The following is a 23,223-nucleotide window of genomic DNA, read 5'->3' as shown; positions in this document are numbered from 1 at the left end:
GGGGAGTGAGGGTTAGAGGAGGAGAGGGGGGTAAGGGTTAGAGGGGGAAAGGGTTGGAAGAGGAGAGGGGGGTGAGGGTTAGAGGGGATGAGGGTTGGAGGAGGAGAGGGGGGTGAGGGTAAAGGGGGAGAGGGGGGTGAGGGTTAGAGGGGGATGAGGGTTGGAAGAGGAGAGGGGGGTGAGGGTTAGAGGGAGAGAGGGGGGTGAGGGTTAGAGGGAGAGAGGGGGGTGAGGGTTAGAGGGAAAGAGGGGGGTGAGGGTAAAGGGGGAGAGTCCTCTATCTGTTCACACCCATTCAGGATTAGTGTGAAAGACACGGAGGGAGGGGGGAGGGGAGAGGGAAGAGGGGGAATTAGTTCGAGGTAGGACAGACAATGAGGTAGAAATGAGGCAGGGAACGAAACAGAGAGAGAGAGAGAGAGAGAGAGAGAGAGAGAGAGAGAGAGAGAGAGAGAGAGAGAGAGAGAGAGAGAGAGAGCGAGCGAGTGATGGAAAGGAGAAATGAGCAAGAAGTGGTGAAAAATTTAAACAAACAGAGAAGTATCTGGCTGAGACAGGACAGAGAGGTACATTGAGGAAGGGAGGGAGGGGGAGGTGGGGGTGTAAACGAAAGAAAGAAAGACATCACAGTGGTGGTGGTGTGGGTAAGTCTCAGGAGGGAAGCAGAGCAGACTCCTTTGTAGTTAGTAGGATCTCTGGCTCTTCATGGATGTCTGCATTAGCCATACTCAACACCCTCGGAATGAGCTGCTCCCAGTGGTCTAAAACACACACACACACACACACACACCCACACACACACACACACACACACACACACACACACACACACACACACACACACACACACACCACACACACACACACACACACACACACACACACACACACACACACACACACACACACACCCACCCACACACCCACACACACACTCACACACCCACACACACACACCCACACCCAATCACACACTCACACACCCACCCACACACACACACACTTCTCTTTCTCACACACGCGTGCACACACCTCTCTATCTCTCTCACTCTGTTTCTTACATTCACACACATACATTTCTCTCTCTACATACACACACACACACAAACACACGTACACTCACACAGACACGCTTCTCTCTCTTTCTCTCTCTTTCTCACTCTGTTTCTTACATGCACACACACACATTTCTCTATCTCTGTCTCTTTCTCTGTCTGTCTTACATGCGCACACACTCACAAACGAGGCTTCACTCTCCAAACCTGGCTTCCTAAGTGAGTCTCAGAGGTACAGCTCTCCTCAACATCAAAACAGGTTTTTTGCTACACTACAGCTTCTCAGTCTGACGCAAAACCACATTCCAAAATGGACTAATAACTCACCTGCTCTACCTTCACCCCTTGTTTTCTCCTTCTCTTTCTTCTTCTCTCTCCCTCCCTGTATCTCGTTCTATCTCTCAATCCTTCTTCTCTCTCCCTCCCTGTATCTCGTTCTATCTCTCAATCCTTCTTCTCTCTCCCTCCCTGTATCTCGTTCTATCTCTCAATCCTTCTTCTCTCTCCCTCCCTGTATCTCGTTCTATCTCTCAATCCTTCTTCTCTCTCCCTCCCTGTATCTCGTTCTATCTCTCAATCCTTCTTCTCTCTCCCTCCCTGTATCTCGTTCTATCTCTCAATCCTTCTTCTCTCTCCCTCCCTGTATCTTGTTCTATCTCTCAATCCTTCTTCTCTCTCCCTCCCTGTATCTCGTTCTATCTCTCAATCCTTCTTCTCTCTCCCTCTTGATACATCTCATCTCTCATATCTATATATTTCTTTCTTTCTGTTTTTCTTCTCACTTGCTGACTATGGCCCTGAGGGTTTGCGTTGGTGTGTTTGGAGACTGGGTTGCCAGGTATGTTTGATGGAGACTGGGTTGCCAGGTATGTTTGATGGAGATTTAGTTTTCAGGTTTGTTTGAAGGAGGAAGGGTTGCAATGTTGACCTGTTCTCAGGTTTTTCTCAGATCTCCCATGGTGCATTTGGGAAGGTTTCAAAGGTTTTGGGTTGAAGGAGAAATTGTTCCATGTTGTTTTTGGGAAGGGAAGGGTGAGTTTTTTTTTCACCTTCTGCTATTTTTTGTTTTTCTTCAGATGAATTGTCAGTAAAACAGTAGTGTGTGAGTCTGGTAGAGGAAGTGAGAGGGGATTTGAAGGAGTGGGGTATGGAGGGTAAAAGTCTGAATAATATCGATCAGTGTCATGGTTGGACTTGCTCCTCAGTTCCATGTGAGCTAATCTGCTAGTGTGAAGGAATGTGTTTGTGTGTGTTTTAGGTGTAGGTGTGCATATGTGTGTCTGGTAGTGTCAGTGTGTGTCTGTGTGTGTTTGTGTTGGTGTAGTGGGTGCATGTGAGGTAGTGTGTGTTTGTGTGTGTGTGCATTTATGCATGCTTACCCACACATCTGTGCCCCATCACAGTATCAGTCCCTACAGTAATGGCAGACTTGTGTGTCCCTGTGGCCATATGTCTGCTGTGATCCGTGAATAACTCTCCTTCTCTCTGCCTCAGCCTCACACCCAACTTCAGCCCCGCACAAAACCTGCCTTGCTCTTAGCCCCAGCCTCAGCCCCAGCCCTAGCCCTAGCCACAGCCCCAACCTCAGCTCCAGCCCTAGCCCTAGCCCTAGCCCTAGCCCTAGCCCTAGCCCTAGCCCTAGCCCTAGCCCTAGCCCTAGCCCTAGCCCTAGCCCCAGCCCTAGCCCTAGCCCTAGCCACAGCCCCAACCTCAGCGCCATCCTCAGCTCCAGCCCTAGCCCTAGCCCTAGCCCCAGCCCCAGCCCCAGCCCCAGCCCCAGCCCCAGCCCCAGCCCCAGCCCCAGCCCCAGCCCCAGCCCCAGCCCCATCCTCAGCTCCAGCCCTAGGCCTAGCCCTAGCCCTAGCCCCAACCCCATCCTCAGACCCAGCCCCAACTTCAGCCCCAGCCCCAGCCCCAACTTCAGCCCCAGCCCCAACTTCAGCCCCATCCTGATCCATCCATCCATCTGATTCTGTATTTATTCTAATGGTGATTCTATTTGGAATGATAATAAAAAATGAAAAATAAAAATTCTATCTTCACAAATATGTGATTCGAACATACAATTGAATATTTTCCGACAGAATGTACTAATTAGAAGGCTAACAAGTAACACTAACAAGGTAGTAACAATGCTACGAGTATAATGCTAGGTAACTTAGCTAACTAAAGCTAGCTAGCTACCATTTCAGAAAAATAGCTCACTCGAGTAAGGGCCCGTGGTAATGCTAATGGTGAGTCTAAATGTATTTTAAGGGTGGTTGTGGTGGTGATAGTAACGATTAGCACTTCAAAGAGCAGGGTTGTGAGCAGCTAAGTATAGACGGCAGTGGGCGTTAGATTTCTATCAATAGCTTGGAGAACCACAGGAGACAGAGAGGCAGGGCAGGGAGTTCATCATTCTTCATTGTCAACAACTTTGTCATCATCTTCATCATCAAGAGTTGTCATTACTGCCATCAGCATCATCACTTTCATCCTTCTCCTCCTCTTCGTCGTCTTAATGAACTTGATTATCATCATCTAGTTTTAGGATTATTGACTGTGTGCTTCACTCATCAATATCATCAATACTTTCATCTTCTTCTTCATCATCCTCATCACCATCCTCATTATCACAAACATCATCATCCCCATCACCATCATCACCATCATCATCATCACCATCATCACCATCATCACCATCATCATCATCACCATCATCACCATCATCACCATCACCATCATCATCATCACCATCATCACCATCATCACCATCATCACCATCATCACATTCATCACATTCATCACCATCATCACCATCATCACCATCATCACCATCATCATCATCATCATCATCATCATCATCATCATCATCATCATCATCATCATCATCATCATCATCATCATCATCATCATCATCATCATCATCATCATCATCACCATCATCACATTCATCACCATCATCACCATCATCACCATCATCACCATCATCATCATCACCATCATCACCATCATCATCATCACCATCATCACCATCACCATCATCACCATCATCACCATCATCATCATCATCATCATCATCACCATCATCACATTCATCACCATCATCACACTCATCACTATCATCATCATCATTATTGTTGTCATCGTCATCCCTATTTTCACCATCATCATTATCGTTATCACATAACCATCATCCTTCTCATTATCATCATCATCACCATTATAACTAACTTCATCATCATAATCATAATCACATAACCATCATGCTTATCATCATCATCACCACTATAATTAACTTAATCATCATCACCATCATCATAATCATCATCATTATCACAGTTGTCATCCCCATTCGAATTGTCCTTGTCATCATCGTGATCGTCTTCATTCCAGTAGTGTGTGGGAATGAGGCTGGTGGCCTGTTTAGTGGGTGTCTCTGGGAGATAGGCGGGTCTACTGAATGTGATTGGAGCTGATTGAGATGAGATGGAGAGATCATTCTAGAGGGCCTTTAATTCTCTTTTGCTGTGGAGTCAGCCGCAGAGATGAGCTGCTCCTCATTATCATGGAGAGCGAGTGCCTGGTTTGGGGAGGGGGGGGAGGATGGAGGGAACAGAGGAGGAGGACAGGGGGAAGGGAATGAGGAGAGCAAAGGAGAGCCAAATCAAAGCAAAGTTTCGTCAACTTTCCTGAAGGTCGTTTGGGAGCGTGGCTGGAATGGCCCCAGGGGGGACCAATCAAAAGACAGCTTTGTCAACCAATCAAAGGTTGATGGTGTATCATCTTCAATCGACAAACACACCACCGGGGGAAAGAAAGGGGAAAGCGAGTGAGCGTGCTAACTCTTTCAGACGGACGGAACAGAAAGATCCTAACCTTTATCTCTCTGCCTTTTTCAACACGTTTAACCTACACCAATGAGAAAGCTCTATTGGTGTGACACACGATAATACCAGCGCACACACACTTTGACACACACATGAAGACCAACACATTCATACAAACACACACGCCAGGGCGAGTGGGTGCGATGGAGCTGTTTACATAAGGCTCTGCCCTGGGTAAGCACTGTCACCCTGCCAATGCTGCTGGGGGTGGGGGGAAAGAAGGGGGGGAGGGAGGGGGGATGGGAGGGGGAGAGAAGGGCGGGTAGAGGGGGGACAAAGAGAGGTGGAGAGACAGACAGAAAGAGAGAGAGAAAGAGTTAGAGAGAGAGACGGAAAGGGAGAGAGAGAGAGAGAGAGAGAGAGAGAGAGAGAGAGAGAGAGAGAGAGAGAGAGGGAGGGAGGGAGAGAGAGAGAGAGAGAGAGAGGGGCAGAGAGAGAGAGACAGAGAGAGAGAGAGAGGGGGGGAGAGAGAGAGAGAGGGGGGGGGAGAGAGAGAGAGAGAGAGAGAGAGAGGGGCAGAGAGAGAGAGAGGGGGAGAGAGAGAGAGAGAGAGAGAGAGAGAGAGAGAGAGAGAGGGGCAGAGAGAGAGAGAGAGAGAGAGAGAGAGAGAGAGAGAGAGAGAGAGAGAGAGAGAGAGAGAGAGAGAGAGAGATATGCCCGCCTGATCTGTGCACAGCCTGGGGGACCAAGGGGCAGGAGAGGGAAGGAGAGAGCGTTAAAGAGAGAGATGAAGAGGGCTGAGAGCGAGGAGAGCAAGAAGGAGGGATGTAGAGGAAGTGGAGGAGATAAAAGACAGTGCAGTTGAAGAAAAAATGAGCGAGCCATGGAAAAAAGAGGAAGGAAGAGAGAGGGAGACAGGCCGAGTCAGGGAATTGAACAGATAGAGGGACTAGAGAGAGACAGGACGGGATGAGGAGAGAAGGAGAAGGAGGAGTGAAAGGAAAGAGTATAGAGAGAAAGCAAAAGAATAAAGGAGAGGATAAAGACAGCGATATAGACGGAGGGAAGGAGAATTCCCTTGCTCCCCTCGTTCGATGCTGCCCCTCTTTGAGGCTCCTAATCTATATGAACACATCGCCTTCATGTTTGTTCACACACACACAAACACACACACACACACAAACACACACTCTCTCTCTCTCTCTTGCTCTGCCTTCATGCCTACACTCAGGCTTGAAATAAAGTTTATTTATTTAGCTGGGTGAAGGGGGTCTTTGAATTGGAGGGGGATGTACCCAAGGTCAAAACCACTTAAGTGTGTCCCTATTTCTTATGTAACCCCCCCCCCCCCCAGCCTAGCCCAGCCCAAATATTCCCCCCACTCTCACAGCCCTCTGAGCTGCATACTAAAGCGGATGTCCACACACAAACACACACACTTGCATACTAAAGGATAGGAGTGTGTATTGATTTAGCATGGTGTGCAAATTCCCACCACAACCCCTATACACAGATTAAAGGAAGCGAGGAACACACACACACACACACACACTAATTGAAGCTCAGCTTTGCACTCCAAGCTTATTTCTTCATCAGTGAAAAGTCATTCTAAAAAAAGGTTCTAGTCATAATGAATATTTATAATTAGTGACCTGGCTTGGTTGTGACAGTGGATCTAAACAAGCAACTTCTAGGGTGCAAGCTCAGCATTCCACAACTCCTGATGCGTGTGTGGCCATGTGTGTTGTGTGTGTACCTGTGCTTCCCTACGTTACCACTTCCCAGGACTCCCAGCATGCACGCTGTTCTCCCCCACTGAGACACAGCAGACATACACACACATGCACACACAAAGAGACGCACCCACACACAGAGACTCACACACCACTCACACACACACCACACACCCAGACAAACACAGAGACACACACACCCACACACACACACTCATAACCATAATCAGCAGTCACTGTAATAACAGGCTCCAAGTCTCCCCCATAGATCCATGTGTGACATCTCACCATGACCTGGGACAGGCCTGGAATACAGGGCATCTGGAATACAGGGCATCTGGAATACAGGGCATCTGGAATACAGGGCATGTGGAATACAGGGCATGTGGAATACAGGGCATGTGGAATACAGGGCATGTTGAAAACAGGGCATCTGGAATACAGGGCATGTGGAATACAGGGCATGTGGAATACAGGGCATGTGGAATACAGGGCATCTGGAATACAGGGCATGTGGAATACAGGGCATCTGAAATACAGGGCATGTTGAAAACAGGGCATCTGGAATACAGGGCATCTGGAAAACAGGGCATGTGGAAAACAGGGCATGTGGAATACAGGGCATCTGGAATACAGGGCATGTGGAATACAGGGCATGTGGAATACAGGGCATGTGGAATACAGGGCATGTGGAATACAGGGCATCTGGAATACAGGGCATGTGGAATACAGGGCATCTGGAAAACAGGGCATCTGGAATACAGGGCATGTGGAATACAGGGCATCTGGAATACAGGGCATGTTGAAAACAGGGCATCTGGAATACAGGGCATGTTGAAAACAGGGCATGTGGAATACAGGGCATGTTGAAAACAGGGCATGTGGAATACAGGGCATGTGGAATACAGGGCATGTGGAATACAGGGCATCTGGAAAACAGGGCATGTTGAAAACAGGGCATCTGGAATACAGGGCATGTTGAAAACAGGGCATGTGGAATACAGGGCATGTTGAAAACAGGGCATGTGGAATACAGGGCATGTGGAATACAGGGCATGTGGAATACAGGGCATCTGGAATACAGGACATCTGGAATACAGGGCATCTGGAATACAGGGCATGTGGAATACAGGGCATGTGGAATACAGGGCATCTGGAAAACAGGGCATGTGGAATACAGGACATGTGGAATACAGGGCATGTGGAAAACAGGGCATGTGGAATACAGGGCATCTGGAATACAGGGCATGTGGAATACAGGCCATGTGGAATACAGGACATCTGGAATACAGGGCATGTGGAATACAGGGCATTAGGAATACAGGGCATGTGGAATACAGGGCATCTGGAATACAGGACATCTGGAATACAGGGCATTAGGAATACAGGGCATGTGGAATACAGGGCATCTGGAATACAGGACATTTGGAATACAGGGCATTAGGAATACAGGGCATGTGGAATACAGGGCATCTGGAAAACAGGGCATGTGGAATACAGGGCATCTGGAATACAGGGCATGTGGAAAACAGGGCATGTGGAATACAGGGCATCTGGAAAACAGGGCATGTGGAATACAGGGCATCTGGAATACAGGGCATGTGGAATACAGGGCATCTGAAATACAGGGCATGTGGAATACAGGGCATCTGGAAAACAGGGCATCTGGAATACAGGGCATCTGAAATACAGGGCATGTTGAAAACAGGGCATGTGGAATACAGGGCATGTTGAAAACAGGGCATGTGGAATACAGGGCATGTGGAATACAGGGCATGTTGAAAACAGGGCATGTGGAATACAGGGCATGTGGAATACAGGGCATGTGGAATACAGGGCATGTTGAAAACAGGGCATGTGGAATACAGGGCATGTGGAATACAGGGCATCTGGAATACAGGGCATGTGGAATACAGGGCATGTGGAATACAGGGCATCTGGAAAACAGGGCATGTGGAATACAGGACATGTGGAATACAGGGCATCTGGAATACAGGGCATGTGGAATACAGGGCATGTGGAATACAGGGCATGTGGAATACAGGGCATCTGGAATACAGGACATCTGGAATACAGGGCATTAGGAATACAGGGCATGTGGAATACAGGGCATCTGGAATACAGGACATTTGGAATACAGGGCATGTGGAATACAGGGCATGTGGAATACAGGGCATGTTGGCTCTGCTCCCTCACGGGACCAAGACCATATCCCATTAGACTAGCCCCATAGCCCCCCCCCTAGCCCATACTAGACCAGCCCCCCATAGCCCCCCCTAGACTAGCCCCCATAGCCCCCCTAGCCCCCCCTAGACTAGCCCCCATAGCCCCCCCTAGTCCAAACTAGATTCGACCCCCATAGCCCCTCTTAGCCCACGCTAGACTAGCCCACATTAGATTAGACCCCCATAGCCCCCCATAGCCCAAACTAGACTAGCCCAAACATTTATTACACCCCTAGCCCCACCTAGCCCCTAGCCCACACTTGACTAGACCACACTAGAATATACCCCCTAGACCACACTAGACTAGTTCAGTCTCTCTCTCTTTCTCTCTCTCTCTCTCTCTCTCTCTCTCTCTCTCTCTCTCTCTCTCTCTCTCTCTCTCTCTCTCTCTCTCTCTCTCTCTCTCTGTCTCTCTCTCTCTCTCGCTTTTCTTTCTTCTCCCTCTCTCGCCCTAACTCTCTCTTTCTCCCCCTCCCTTTCTTGCTCTCTCTCCCTCTCCCACATGAACTCCCTCCCAGTCCTTTCCTTCCTTCCTCCCTCGCACTCTCTCTCCCTCATAGACAGATGTACAGAGTCATGCTAGGGTCCATGCTACATGACAGGAAGGCTATTCCCGCTCGTATTTATATCCCATCACACAGCCACACGTCATTAGGAGCAAATCAAATCGCTCTGTCATGTAACCTGTGTGAGTTGAGTGTGTGTGCGAGTGTGTGTATGTATGAGTGCGTGCATGCGTGTGTCTGTGAGTGAGTGTGTGCGTGTGTGTGTGTAAGAGAAAGACCAGTCATGGTAAGTGGAAAAGGCTGTCTGAGTCTCTCGATGGCACTTCTTATAATGGGTCATGTTGTGTGTGAGTGCATGTGTGTGTGTGTGTGTGAGAGAGAGTCTGTGCATGAGAGTGTGGGTATATCTGTATGTATGAGACGTGTGTGCACGTCTGCGTATGTGTAAGACTACGTATGGAAGTGCATGTGCATGCATTTGTGTGTGTGAGGGTGTGTGTGAGAGTGTAAATGCATGTAAGCATGTGTGTGAGTGTGCATCTGTACGTGTACGAGAGTTTGCGTGCATGTCTGCGTGTGTGTTCGAGTGTGTGTGCGAGTGTGTGTGAGTGTGTGTGAGTGTGTGTGTGAGTGTGTGTACAAGTGTGTGTGAAAGTGTGTGTGAGAGTGTGTGCGAGTGTGTGTGAGTTTGACAGTGTGTGTGTGAGATTGAAATTGTGTATGAGAGTGTGTGTGAGTTTGAGAGTGTGTGTGTGTGTGTGTGTGATTAAAATTGTGTATGAGAGTGTGTGTGTGTGTGCGTGTATGAGTATGAGAGTGTGTGAGAGAGTGTGTTAGAGTGTGTGTGTTCTGTCTCTGTGGTCACTAGGAGCTCTAGCTCCAGGTCTTTATCCCCCTGAAGGAAGCAGGGATCTAAAAGAAGAGGTGGACAGGTTAAAGCAGTTTCCATGTAGCGGCATGAAGTCCACCACCCATACTGCACCTCTCTATTCCTCTCACGTAGCTGGCATGTGTACAGATCGGAGGAGATGTAAATGTGAGGGGAAAATGAAGAAAATCATGGAGGAATGTTTCTGTCCTGGAAACAGTTATTACCTGGGCTCAGTTGACGACTGTAGACTGAGCTACAAAGATATCCCATTGGCTGGTCTGTTCTTGCTATCGTGCTGATTGGTTAAATCCCCTCAAATGAGTTTTTATCACAGTCGTACTGAGCAGCCACAGATTGTAGTTACTGTGACAACCCCCAAGCTATGGCCTACTGTATTCCACCGTGCTTCAGCATCTGCCACACACACACACACACACACACACAGCCATGCACACACAGGCACCACACACATGCACACGCACACTTATCATTCATCTGTTAGCTGAGGGGCATTCCCCTTCCTCTCCTCCACCCACATCCCCTTCCTCCCCTATCCCTCTCCTCCTCCTACCTCTCTCTCCTCCCCCCATCCATCGCTTTTCCCAACCCCAGGATCTCAACCCTGCCAGAGGAAAGCCAGGTGGCTCAGGGGGGTTGGGGTGCTGTGTGTGTGTGTGTGTGTGTGTGTGGGGGGGGGGGTCTTAAAAGAGAATGTGTGTGTCTGTTGAGAAAAATATGTTTGTGTGTCTGGTGAGGGAGAGTGTGTGTGTTTGTGTCTATTGAGAGTGTGTTTGTGTGTGTGTCTGTTAAAAGAAAGTGTGTGTCTGTTGCGGGAGAGTGTGTATGTGTCTGTTGAGAGAGAGAGAGTCTGTGTGTGTGTGTGTGTTTGTGTATGTGTGGAGGGGGGAAGGAGTAGGATTGGTTTGGGGATGTAGGCTAGTGGAAGAAAGTTGGGCAAGGAAGAAGGAATGCGATGGTAGAAATAAGCGTGCACGAGTGTCTACGTCTCTACACGTGCACTCGTGTGTCTGTGTTTATGCAAGTCGGTATGTGTGGGTGAGTATAGATTTGTGTGTGTGCTGTGTGTGTGTATGCATCTCTGTGTGTGCAAAGCAGCGCATGGCTGAGAAACCGCATCGCTAGCACTACTTAATTAATCAACATCAAAAGGCACCATTAAATATGAATGGAGCCTGTAGCAACAGTTTGGCTAAAGTGAATTATTCAGATAGAGAGCTTACCCTGCTGCCCAACACACTATTAAGAAGTACAATCTTTATATATTTTTTCTCTGCCCTCATTTAGTCTGTGTGTACCAGAGGTAAACTCCATAGCTCATCCACAGTGTGTGTTCAGGTAAGACTGAACATGCTTCTCTGATCAGAGGACATGTGTGTGTGTGTGTGTGTGTGTGCGTGGGGGGTGGAGGAGAGGGAGGACAGTAACATGTAGGAGTACTGTAAATGGATGCTGCTGTTACTATTGTTGTCACTTTGTTTGGATGAAACAAGTTCCAATACCAGCAGCAGAATGGGATTACATGAATTGTTTATTTACAGATGGTTAACATCTAACTTGCGTACATGTTTGTTGTTGATAAATATTTGTCAATGCAAATCTGAGAGTGGTCCTATTGATGGCAATTGCACCTCATCATTGTTGAGGCCTTTTTAGGGCATGAAAAATCCGAGAAATATCATGAACTGCAGTCTGTACAAAACATAATTTGTGTATGTGTGCATGTGTGTGTGTGCGTGTGTGTGCGTGTGTGCAGTCTCTGCTGTGTGGAGGCAGTTTTGTTCGTAAGGCCACTCAGATTTGTTCAATGTTTTCAGTCAATACCTACTTCTAAAGCTTGTTGCTTTGTGTGCGTGTACATGTTTGTGTGGTGTGTGTATGCGTGTACATGTTTGTGTGGTGTGTGTATGCGTGTACATGTGTGAGTGTGTGTTTGTGTGAGCGGTCTCTGTTGTGTGTAGGCATCAGTTTCTACCCTAAGTGGATACCCATTTCCAAAGCTTGCTGCGTGTGTGTGTGTGTGTGTGTGTGTACATGGCTGAAGGGTTTACTCTCTTTCTCTCCTGCTCCCTTAACAAAAGCCTATTTCTAGATCAGTCTGGGGGTCAAGGTTTGGCCACCGCTGGAGAAAGGCTGCGTTCTCGTTTAGTAGGGAGAGAAAAATCCTTTCTTCACCCACAGAGAGAGAGAGTGTGAGAGAGAGTGGGAGAGAGAGAGAGAGAGAGAGAGAGAGAGAGAGAGAGAGTGAGAGAGAGAGAGAGAGAAAGAGAACATACACTTCGCCCAGGCCTCAGCCTGCTCTGCCTGGAGGCTGCTCACAACTGGGCCGTCCAAGGCCAGCTTTCAGCACATGCAACCAACACAGAACCTGGCGAGGGGGTGTTGGGGAAGGAGAGGGAGTGGGAAGTTAAGAGAAGGAGAGAGAGGTAGGGAGCAAGAGACTGAGAGAGCGAGAGAGCGAGAGAGAGTCTGGAACATTGGAACAACCAAACCAAAACACATAACAGTTGCGGGCCCTAAACAGAAATTATAAATTGGCTAAATATCTTTATAATGTCAAAGATATAAAACAGAGACATATCCTGACCAAGTACAGGATCAGTGACCACAGTCTAGCCACTGAAAAAGGCAGACACAAAAAAACCTGCTCACCAAAAGAATCCAGAGTATGTGGCCACTGTACAACAGGTGAGGTAGAGACAGAGATGCACTTTCTACTACACTGCCAACAAAACAGAAATATCAGACAGCATTTCTTTAATGAATTTGAAACCCTTGTACCATCGTTCACCACACTGTCCGATGGTGAAAAGCTAAAAGTACTCTTAGGGGAGGGACACACAGCCCCCCTATCTGGACGATTTCTTAAAGAGTGCCATGAAATGAGGGAAAACCTGAGTGTAGTGTGACCAGCCTTGAAGTGTTGCCTTCTATTTGTAATATGTGTTTGTCCATTTTACTGTAGCTATTCACTTTGGTTGTTTTTGTTTTGATTTGATTTTGGGTTTTGTTGTCACTGTGTCTTGCAAATAGTTGTTTTCTGTTCTTGACGCTTTGTTGTTGCCACATGTTCCAGACAATACTGACTGTCGTTCCTTGTGTTGTTGATGTTTGATTGTCTGTTGTTGTGCCTCTAGCTGTGGCAATACGGTTGTAACGACTGTCGTGCTAATAAAGCTAAATTGAATTGAATTTACATTTAAAGTATTTAGCAGATGCTTTTATCCAAAGCGACTTCCAAAAGAAAGCTTTACAAAAGTGCATAGGTCACTGATCATAACAACGAGGTAGCCCCAAACATTGCGAGCAGCCAGAACATGAAGCATACATTGTGAAAAACCAAATAAGTGCCAAAGGGAAGAACCACAGACGAAAGAAGAGCTTGTTTTGGGACCGAGCGCTCTTAAGTGGTGGGACCACCAGACGGTTGTCAGATGAAGACCGTAGGTGGCAGGTGGGGGTGTAAGGCTGGAGGAGAGACTTGATGTTGTCGGGTTCAGTACCAGAGTCTTGAATCTGATACGGGCCGTGATGGGAAGCCAGTGGAGGGAGATGAGGAGCGGGGTAATATGGGAGCGTCTGGGTAGATTGAAGACCAGACGGGCTGCCGCATTCTGAATCCTCTGGAGAGGGCAGGTTGCGCATGCTGGTAGACCGGCGAGCAGCGAGTTGCAGTAGTCCAACTTTGAGAGGACAAGTGCTTGGACTAGCAGCTGGGTGGAATGCTCAGACAGGTATCTCCTGATCTTCTCTACAACAGTAGAGGGTGAATCTACATGACCGGGAGACTGCAGCAATGTGGGCTATGAGGGAGAGCTCGTCATCCATGGTCACCCCAAGGTTCCTGGAGAGAGAGAGAGAGAGAGAGAGAGAGAGAGAGAGAGAGAGAGAGAGAGAGAGAGAGAGAGAGAGAGAGAGAGAGAGAGAGAGAGAGAGAGAGAGAGAGAGAGAGAGAGAGAGAGAGAGGGAGAGAGAGAGAGAGAGAGAGGAGGAAGAAAAACAAAGATGGGCGTGTTTTCCTTCAGGACGAGGTGTTGCGCTTCAGGTCTACTCTGTGCCGTAATGGACATTCTGACATTTTGCTTGTGTGTTTTTTTTTTTTTTTGGGGGGGGGGGGGGTATCCGTGCATGGGTGTGTTTGTATAATGTTTTGTGTGGGCATGGCTTTGCAAGTGCTTTGTGTGTTTTGGTGTTTGTTAATGAGCTATGTGTGTTTGTGTATGTGTGTGTGTGTATGTTTGTGTGTGTGCGCACGTGTTTGAAAGACACTAAGAAGGAGCTGATCTCAGTGGAGTTGTTTTGGTCATGGTGGTTGAACACTCTGATTAATGCTCATAGAGAGACTCCAGATGGAGGGAGAGAGGGATGAGAAAGAGGGAGGAAGGGGGAGAGGGGTGGGAGAGAAGGAGAGATAGGGGGATGGATGAGAGGGATGGGAGGAGCGTGAGAGAGAGGGGGATGGAAGAGAGGGATGGTTAGAGAGAGAGAGAGAGAGAGAAAGAGAGAGAGAAAGAGAGAGAGAGGGATGGAAGAGAGGGATGGGAGAGGGATGGGAGAGAAAGAGAGAGAGAGAGAGAGAGAGAGAGAGAGAGAGAGAGATTATTTGGCAACATTAATAATATACCAACTTGAATAATGATAACATAGATACAAGTTGTACACATGTGTGTAAGTCTCTCTGTATGTAAGTGTATGAAATATAAATATATATAAGGCCATGATTGGTTAATATTTCTGTAATTCTACCGTTGCTTTGGCAATATGAACAATTGTTGTTTTTCATGCCAATAAAGCCCTTTGAACTGAACTGAGAGAAAGACAGAGAGAGACAGGGATGAGGAGTCATTTGGGGAAATGCTGTGGAGTGAGAGGGCAGTGAGCTGGGGAGATAAGGAAGAAAGACTGTGACACATGGATAGATGGCAAAAAAGAGAGAGAGATAGAGAGATATAGAGAGAGAGATACTGAGAAGAGAGGGATCGTGAGAAAACAAAGTATACCAAGAGAGACAGAGGGAGAATGAATCCTTTTAGCCATTACAGTGGCAGTCAGACAGCATTGACCTTCACTCTCCATAACCATTCAGAACACATATGGCTCCATTTAGTGTTGAGAAGTATTTGTCTGTGTTCGTGTGTGTGCGAGTGTGTGTGTGTGCATGTGTGTGTGTGTGTGTGTGTGTGTAAGCCTGCACGTCTTCATTTACCTTCTTATTAAAGGAGAGAGAGAGCAGGATCCTTGATCAGTCTGTTTATATCCTCATTAGATATCAGTTGCACCCTAACCTTCTCTCTTCTTCCCTCCTCACAAACACACCGTAGCCTCCCCTCTCCTTCCCTCCTCAGAAACACCCTAGTCTATTCCCTGCTTCCCTCAGAAACACCCTAGTCTCCTCCCTCCTTTCCTCCTCAGAAACACCCTAGTCTCCTCCCTCCTTCCTTCCTCAGAAACACCATAGTCTCCTCCATCCTTTCCCTCCTCAGAAACACCTAAGCTTCATCCTCTTCCCCCCTTCCCTCCTCAGAAACACCATAGTCTCCTCCCACCCTCGTCTCCTCCCTCCTTTCCCCTCTGAAACACCCTCATTTCCTCCTCCCTTCCCTACACAGACACACCTTAGCCTCACCACCTTCCCTCCTCCCCACCTCAGTAGCACTTAAGTCTCCTCCCTCCTATCCCCTCAGAAACACCCTAGACTTCTCCCTCCTCCTCTCCGGGGTCTGTTCTCTGTGCTGCTGGGTCTGGAGAGAGGATCTCTGTGTGTTACAGTGAGAGCAGTATCGCTGTGCTCCTGTGTGTCTGCCTTCTGTCAGGGCTCCCGTAACTGTCAAGGAAGCCTGGAGAGAAATGTTAATGACCAGTCCTGTCTGTCTGCCTACCTGTCTGTCTGCCTACCCCCGCCTGTCTGTGTGTGTGTCTGTCACTCACTGTTGAGCCTGTCCTGGTGTTTTGAATCAAGCTAGCAGAAGTGACTCCATTGGGGCTCACCATGCCTGTCTACCAGGAATGCATAATGAGTGCTCAGACTTGCTGAATGTCACAGTGATGATCTATGAGGAGCCTTACACAGACTGACAGAAATGCCACAATGTCAACCACAACATGGACTGGCGTGTGTTCACGTGTGCTCCTGTCTCTGTGGCTCAGAATGCAAATGTTAGGTATCTGTGTGTGTTGGTAGGTGTGTGTGTGTGTGGTTGTGCGTATGTTTGTAGTTGTGTGTGTGCGCGTGTGTTTATAGTTGTGTGTGTGTGTGTGTTTGTGCGCGTGTATGGTTGTGTATGTGTGTGTTTGTAGTTGTGTGTGTGTTTTCATGTGTGTGTTTGTCAGTTGTTGTGGCATCCCATGTATCTGGGGGAGACAGTTGCGGAATGTGAATCTCAGCCTGAGAATAGAGGAGATTGAGAGCCACATGCTGAGAGAGACAGAAAGAGAGAGAGACAGTAAGAGAGACAGAAAGAGAGAGAGAGTGTGAAAGAGAGAACAAGAGAGAGAGAGAGAGTAAGAGAGAGAGTAAGAGAGAGTAAGAGGGAGAGAGAGATATTGGGGGAGTGATGGGTAGAGAGGGAAGGCTGTTTATTTTAACAGCCAGAGATCAAGTGGGGAAGAGGGGTGAGGGCTAAAACTACAAAACAGACTTATGTCTGTAAACGGAGTCAGAGATGCATAGATGCAGAGAGGAAGAGAAGGGGAAGGTGGGAGAAGGGGACAAGGGACAAGGGAACAAGAGCGCAAGGAATACAGGGGAGGAAGAGCAAAAGAAAAGCAAAGTGGAAAGCAGCGAAAGAAGGAGAGGGACGAGAAGGAGTGAGAGGGACAGAGAGGGAGAGAGAGAGAGAGAGAGAGAGAGAGAGAGAGAGAGAGAGAGAGAGAGAGAGAGAGAGAGAGTGCTCTTTGAAGTGCTCGAGCCCTGACAGCCTGCTGTTTAGGAAGAAGGTAAATATGGTAAATATCCGGCATGTCTCCTGCTTCTAGCTTTGATCAGGGGCTCGATGTGAGATGGTGTTGATGATGACTCATGGATGGTCCAGTGGCCATTCTTCACACACACACAGACACAGACACACACACACACAAAGACACACACATACACGCATACACAAAAACACACGGACACAATCCATGAAGAAAGACTGTACTCTTTTATTGGTGGTTTTGTGGTTATGAATAAGATTTGAGGTGTGTGTGAGCGAAGCTATCTGACAGCTTACTTAACACATCAGGAACTCACTGGGGGAAAGTTAATCTTGGACAACTTATTTCGAGCAAACCAGTGCGCACACACACACACACACACACTCACACACACACACACTCACCCACTCACCCACACACGATCTCTGTCTCTAGGAGTGAGTGTGAGTGCTTTCCTATGTCTGTGTGGGTCAGTGGAGACAGTATGGTAATTCTAACGGACACATACACAAACCCACACATACACACACACCGCACGGCACACCCAGTTTGCAGGGTTAGGAGTGGGCCAGTACAATGGTACATGAGGCCTGTTCTCTGCTACCATACACACTGTAATTACACACATTAACACACACACTCACACACAAGCCGTTACCGCACACTCACACATGGCACTCCGGAGTCCACATTAGCACGAGAAAGAGAAACCCCACTCTCGTTTTGTCTTTGGCGTCCTCTCCACTTATCCCTCTCCTCTCCACTTATGCCTCTCCTCTCCACCTCCATTCTCATTCCGCCCCTGCCTTCCCTCGCTGGCCCTCTCCTCTGCTCCACTTCACTCCCTGTCTTCTTCTACCTGCTAATGAGAGCTGAGTAGGTGGGCAGGGGGGGCAGGGGGGAGGGGGCGGGGGCGGGGGGAGAGCTGGGGGGGGCTGGGGGCTGGAAGCCTCTCCCCAGTGGATCAATGGCTCTAAGTGATCAGGTGAGAGATGTGTGCAGAGGCCTGAGACTCCCTTTAATAGACCCCCTGAGCAACTCTCATCGGGGCCCACTCTACCTCCCTGCCTCTCTCCTGGCCAGTCTGTGGTTGTGGTTGTCGCTCTAAACTGAAGTGACCACGGTCTGTGTGGTTGTGGTTGTCACCGGAGACCAAGGCTCGAATTACACGTCGTCCCGGGGATGGTTCGAAATATAACTGGGACAGTTCCAAATCAGACGGGACGACAGTACAAAAGAATATCAAATGCCTACAACTAAGGTTTTGTAGGCTACTAATTGTTTCTAAAAACAAATGTAAGGCTGACGGAACAGATCACAACGTTTATTTGATAAGCTATTAATTATTCACATTACAAGCGCAGCTATCTGTTGAAACATTGGCCAAATGCACAAATGTTCCAAAATGCTTGGGAGAGGAAAAATCGGAAATGCGCACCTGATGCAAGCGGGTTTATAATGTTTTCAGTGAGACTACCGCATGTGGCAGAGATGGAAATATGCCTTAATAATGGTAGAAATGTTTATAAAAGAGTAAGAAAATGCAGCAAAAGGATGGACTAACATGACCTGTGTGCCTTGCATTATGTGTGTATAGTAGATCCATTCCACGAAACACGTAGTTTGAATGTCGCACTCAATTTGTGGCTGTGGAATCTCGTCAACCATGGCGAGTGAGGGAATGTATGCTTTTTGAAAAGAGTGGAAGATACCGAGGCTACAGTGCCAGTCCCACAATCACTACCGAAGCTAGCATATCAAAACATTACATCAACGAACATTTTAATTTCGGGACAGTTGAAGTTCAGTTTGGGATGGTAACAATTATATTTGGCGATGGTAGCAGGACAGTGAGGACAGCTGGAGACTTAACTGACCATGCTGTGTTGTGGTTTCCGGTGGCAGTATGTGACTGTTTAAACTGTGTGGTTGTGCTGTGGTCATCTCCCCAGGTTCTGGCATGGTGAATACAGGGTTGCGGTCAGCATCAATGACTACCTGGACATCTACTGTCCCTATTACGACGGCCCTCCTGCCCATGGTCGTATGGAGCGCTACATCTTGTTCATGGTCAACCACGAGGGCTACACTTCCTGTCAGCACAGGATGCGGGGCTTCAAGCGTTGGGAGTGCAACCGTCCGAGCGGTCCTGATGGAGCACTGCGCTTCTCGGAGAAGTTCCAGCTCTTCACCCCCTTCTCTCTGGGCTTCGAGTTCAGGCCTGGACACGAGTACTACTACATCTGTGAGTATTGGTGTGTGTGTGTGTGTTTGTGTGTGTGTGTGTAGTTTGGAATGGTTGATTAAAGGTGCTGCATCAATACACGCACGTGCAAAGATGCATGCACGCGCAAACAAACACACACACACACCCACACAACAAGGAAAAAGATAAAGTGCGTTCTCAGCAATATGGGAAAAATGTCCGCCAACATAGTTTGTAATCATTTTCAAATTAAGCCTATTGACGTTTCTCCAACAAGTGATGTGTTACTAATGGAGAGTGGTTTCTCTGAAAGTTTCTTTCAACCCGAAAGTAACCCTTCTCTGAGACACAGTCTACGCATGACACACTGTTTTTCCTGAGTGACCTTTCCATGGTCCACACACAAACTCTCACACACACACACACACACTCACACACACACTCACTGTCATCTTTTGTGTCATGGTGAGCAATGGATTGGGCCTGTTGTATGGTTGTAAAGCAGTAGTTTTCTGTGTGTGTTTGTGTGTGAACGTGTGTGGAAGAGAGAGTGAATCAGTGATTGTGTGTCTGTGAAAGGCCATGTCCATCAAACTGATTGACAGCCCCCCTTCCTACACACACACATTCACACCCCATCCCCTGAGCCAGGCTCAGCCAATAGATGTGGTGATACTATGTTGACAGCTCAACATACTCCGTTTGGGAATGGTGTTTGTGTGTGTGTGTGTGTGTGTGAATGTCCAGTCTGGTCACTGAGGGGTAGGGGTGTGTGTTAAGCTGTATTGATCTTTGAGAGTGATATTTCATCAGGGTCAGACGTGAGTTTACGTCTGTGCATGCAACGTAAATGTTAGTGTGTGTTTGTGTGTGTGGGTGTGTGTGTGTGTGTGTATGTGTGTGTATGTGTGTGTGTGTATGCTTGACTGCTGTGGTCAAACCTTACATCATGCAGCTGTCATCTGTTGAGCTTGAGTGAGCTTCTATGGGCATCTCTATGTGTGTGTGTGTGTGTGTGTGTGTGTGTGTGTGTGTGTGTGTGTGTGTGTGTGTGTGTGTGTGTGTGTGTGTGTGTGTGGAAAAGCCAACAGAGGACATGGGAGGGGAAAGGGCTCCAGGGTCAAAGAAAGAAAAGAGAGAGATGGAGGAAGAGATATAATAGGTGTGAAAAGAAAACCGAAAAGGAAAGATGAAGAGATAGGGGGAAGGCTTGAGAAGGAAGGGGCCAGAGGGGGGTGAGGAAGGTAGGAAAGGAGGGCAGGGGGAGGGAGATGAGGCCAGGGAGAGGGGGAGGAGAGGCCAGAGGAGGGGTCAGAGCTATTTCCCGGGTGCCGCAGATCTTGATGATGGTGGAGCGAGGTCAGGCCAGGCCTCTGCACTCAGCCGCATAGATGCCAGCAGGACTTCTTGGACTGATCGGACTTGAATTCTACCCTAACTCTCTTACTCTTTCTTTGTCTGTCTCTCTGTCTCTCTGGTCTCTCTCTTTCTCTCTCTCTCGCTCTCTCTCTCTGTCTCCCTCCCTCCTTCTCTCTCTCCTTCTCTCTGTCTCCCTCCCTCCTTCTCTCTCTCCTTCTCTCTGTCGCTGTCCTTCTTTATCTCACTCTCCCTCCCTTTCCCTCCCTCTCTATTTCTCTCATCTCTTCTCTGGTCTCTCTCCCCCTCTGCCTCTCTCTCCCTCTTTCTCTCGTTTCCACTGTTTCTGTCCCTCTCTCTCCCCCACATTCCCCCTCTTGGGCTCTCTTCACTCTCTCTCCCTCCTGCTCTCTTTTTTTACTTCTTACTTCTGTCCCTCTGCATTTCTGTCTCCACTGCCCATTCTCTCTCTCTCTCTCTCTCTCTCTCTCTCTCTCTCTCTCTCTCTCTCTCTCTCTCTCTCTCTTCGTTTCTTCTTTTCCTTCTCTCTTTCTCAGCATCTCCTCATCCGAACCATGTTGGGAGGGCGTGTCTTAAGCTGAAGGTGTATGTCAGACCCCCAGGTAAGTCATGCTCTAACTGCACACACACACACACACACACACATTCCTACGTGTTGCCATTAAAATAACATTAGGAGAGACACAAAGGTCTGAGCGGATGCCCTGGCACTGCTCTCTGCTCTGATTCGCTGAGCAGCCAGCTGGGTAGCACGCACCCCCCCCACACACACACACACACCACACACACACCACACACACACACACACACCACACACACACCACACACACACACACACACACACACACCACACACACACCACACACACACCACACACACACACACACACACACACACCACACACACACACACACCACACACACACACATCACACGCACAACTATCTACCAACCAAGCAGATCTTCAGACTGAAAAACAGAGCACACAGTGGGGTCGATTGTTCCGAGTCGTTCTTCTCAAATCCGACAAATGAGTTTGGTGAAACGACAAAGGGTCATCATCACATCCTTGTAGTGTTGTGAAGGCCATCTACTCCCAGCCTCCTGTGAGACAGACTGGCTGGGTAGATGGCTGCTCAGTCTGTCAGATGACATGACGGAGTGGAGCAAGAGCATCGACAGCAGCTCCCGTCTAGAATCAGAAAAACGTCTCATCATACTTCCTGTTCTCTTCTCCTCTGTCCTCGTCCATTACTCTGTTATTGTTGTTGTTGTTGTTGTTGTTCAAGAAATATGTGCAAACGCGTCAAATGAGCGCCAAGCGATTCCACGTGTGTGTGTAAGGGTGTGTGTGTAAGGGTGTGTGTGTGTAAGGGTGTGTGTGTAAGGGTGTGTGTGTAAGGGTGCGTGTGTGTGTGTGTCAGCTGCTCCAGATTCAGAGTCTCTGTGATTAAACTGTAATTAGGTTGGTTAAACCCCCTGCTGAGCTTAGTTGCTGTAAGTCTCCTCCTCTCTTCCGTCCTCTTCTCCTCTCTTCCGCTCCCTCCTTCCGTCTCTCCGTCGCGCCGGGTCTGCTCCACTAGATAGCTTTGTGTTCATTGTCATTATCTAGAAGATTCCTTGGTCTTATGATCTCTCCGTTCTCTCTCCAGCTCGGTCTCTGCCTCTCTTTATCGCCCTCTCCCTTTCTCCCCTCTCACTTTCTCTCTCTTGCTTTCTTTCTCTCCTTCTCTATCTCTCTCTAAATCTCTTTCTATCCTTTCCTAATTCTCTCTCTCTTTGTCTACCTCTCTCTCTGTGTCCTTTGGTCTCTGTTGTGTTCCATTTAGTCCTGTCTTCGTCCTTCTCTCCGTTCAGACCGTTCTGTCGTTTTCCTCTCTCTCTGTTTCAGATGGTTCTGGCTACGATTCTCCGGAGCCCTTCCTGACTGATGGAGGTCCAAGCTGGGTGCCGGTGTCCTACTCCCTCCTGCCCGCCCTGGCCTCCCTTCTACTGGGACGGGTCTCATCGCTGTGACCCTCCCCCACCCCCCTCCCTCCCTGGAGCTCCTGCCCAGGGTTGCTGGGCTGGCTATCCCTGGAACCCCCACCAGCCCTCAGGGAAGCCATCTGTCTGTTCTCCCCCACCTCTTCTACCACCCACAACCTCCTAAACCCACTACCAGCCCTCTCCACATCCCAGCCCCAGACGCCCTTCAGCGCTGGGTGGAGCGGACCTGTTGCTGTAGATATGCACCTCCCTGCTGGTCGACTTGGGGATTCTCTTTGCACTCATTTCAGGGGTTAGCTGGGTTTGATCCACCTCCCCTTCCCCCTGCTGGGTGGAGTTAGTGGGGAGGACAGGGGGTAAAGGGGGCTAGGGTGTATATTTAAGGTAGGGGGATGTGTCTTGTCTAATTCATGTCTTTAATCGAAGCATTTATCACAGTCTGTCTACACAGGCATCTGGCACTGTTTGTTGACTCAGTGGCTGTTGAGATCATGACCCTCTCATGTATGAATGTACC

At 48.4% G+C, this 23,223-nt stretch overlaps 1 protein-coding gene across 1 annotated transcript in view; it reads left to right on the top strand.

Annotated features, from left to right (window-relative positions):
• Positions 1 to 22,733, top strand: part of LOC146299127 (ephrin-A2-like) — a 44,968-nt gene extending 22,235 nt beyond the window's left edge. Inside the window, exons 2-4 of the mRNA XM_084684238.1 lie at positions 19,088 to 19,380; positions 21,255 to 21,320; positions 22,609 to 22,733. Of these exons, the coding sequence (XP_084540364.1) occupies positions 19,088 to 19,380; positions 21,255 to 21,320; positions 22,609 to 22,733 (484 nt within the window). The remainder of the gene's footprint in view (positions 1 to 19,087; positions 19,381 to 21,254; positions 21,321 to 22,608) is intronic.
• The last annotated feature ends 490 nt before the right edge of the window (positions 22,734 to 23,223 follow it).

This window comes from Hypomesus nipponensis, chromosome 3 (assembly GCF_054491055.1).
Source record: "Hypomesus nipponensis isolate SF chromosome 3, ASM5449105v1, whole genome shotgun sequence".
Taxonomy (NCBI): Eukaryota; Metazoa; Chordata; class Actinopteri; order Osmeriformes; family Osmeridae; genus Hypomesus; species Hypomesus nipponensis.
The sequence above is the reverse complement of the archived record's forward strand: the minus strand, read 5'-3'. Positions and strand labels throughout refer to the sequence as shown.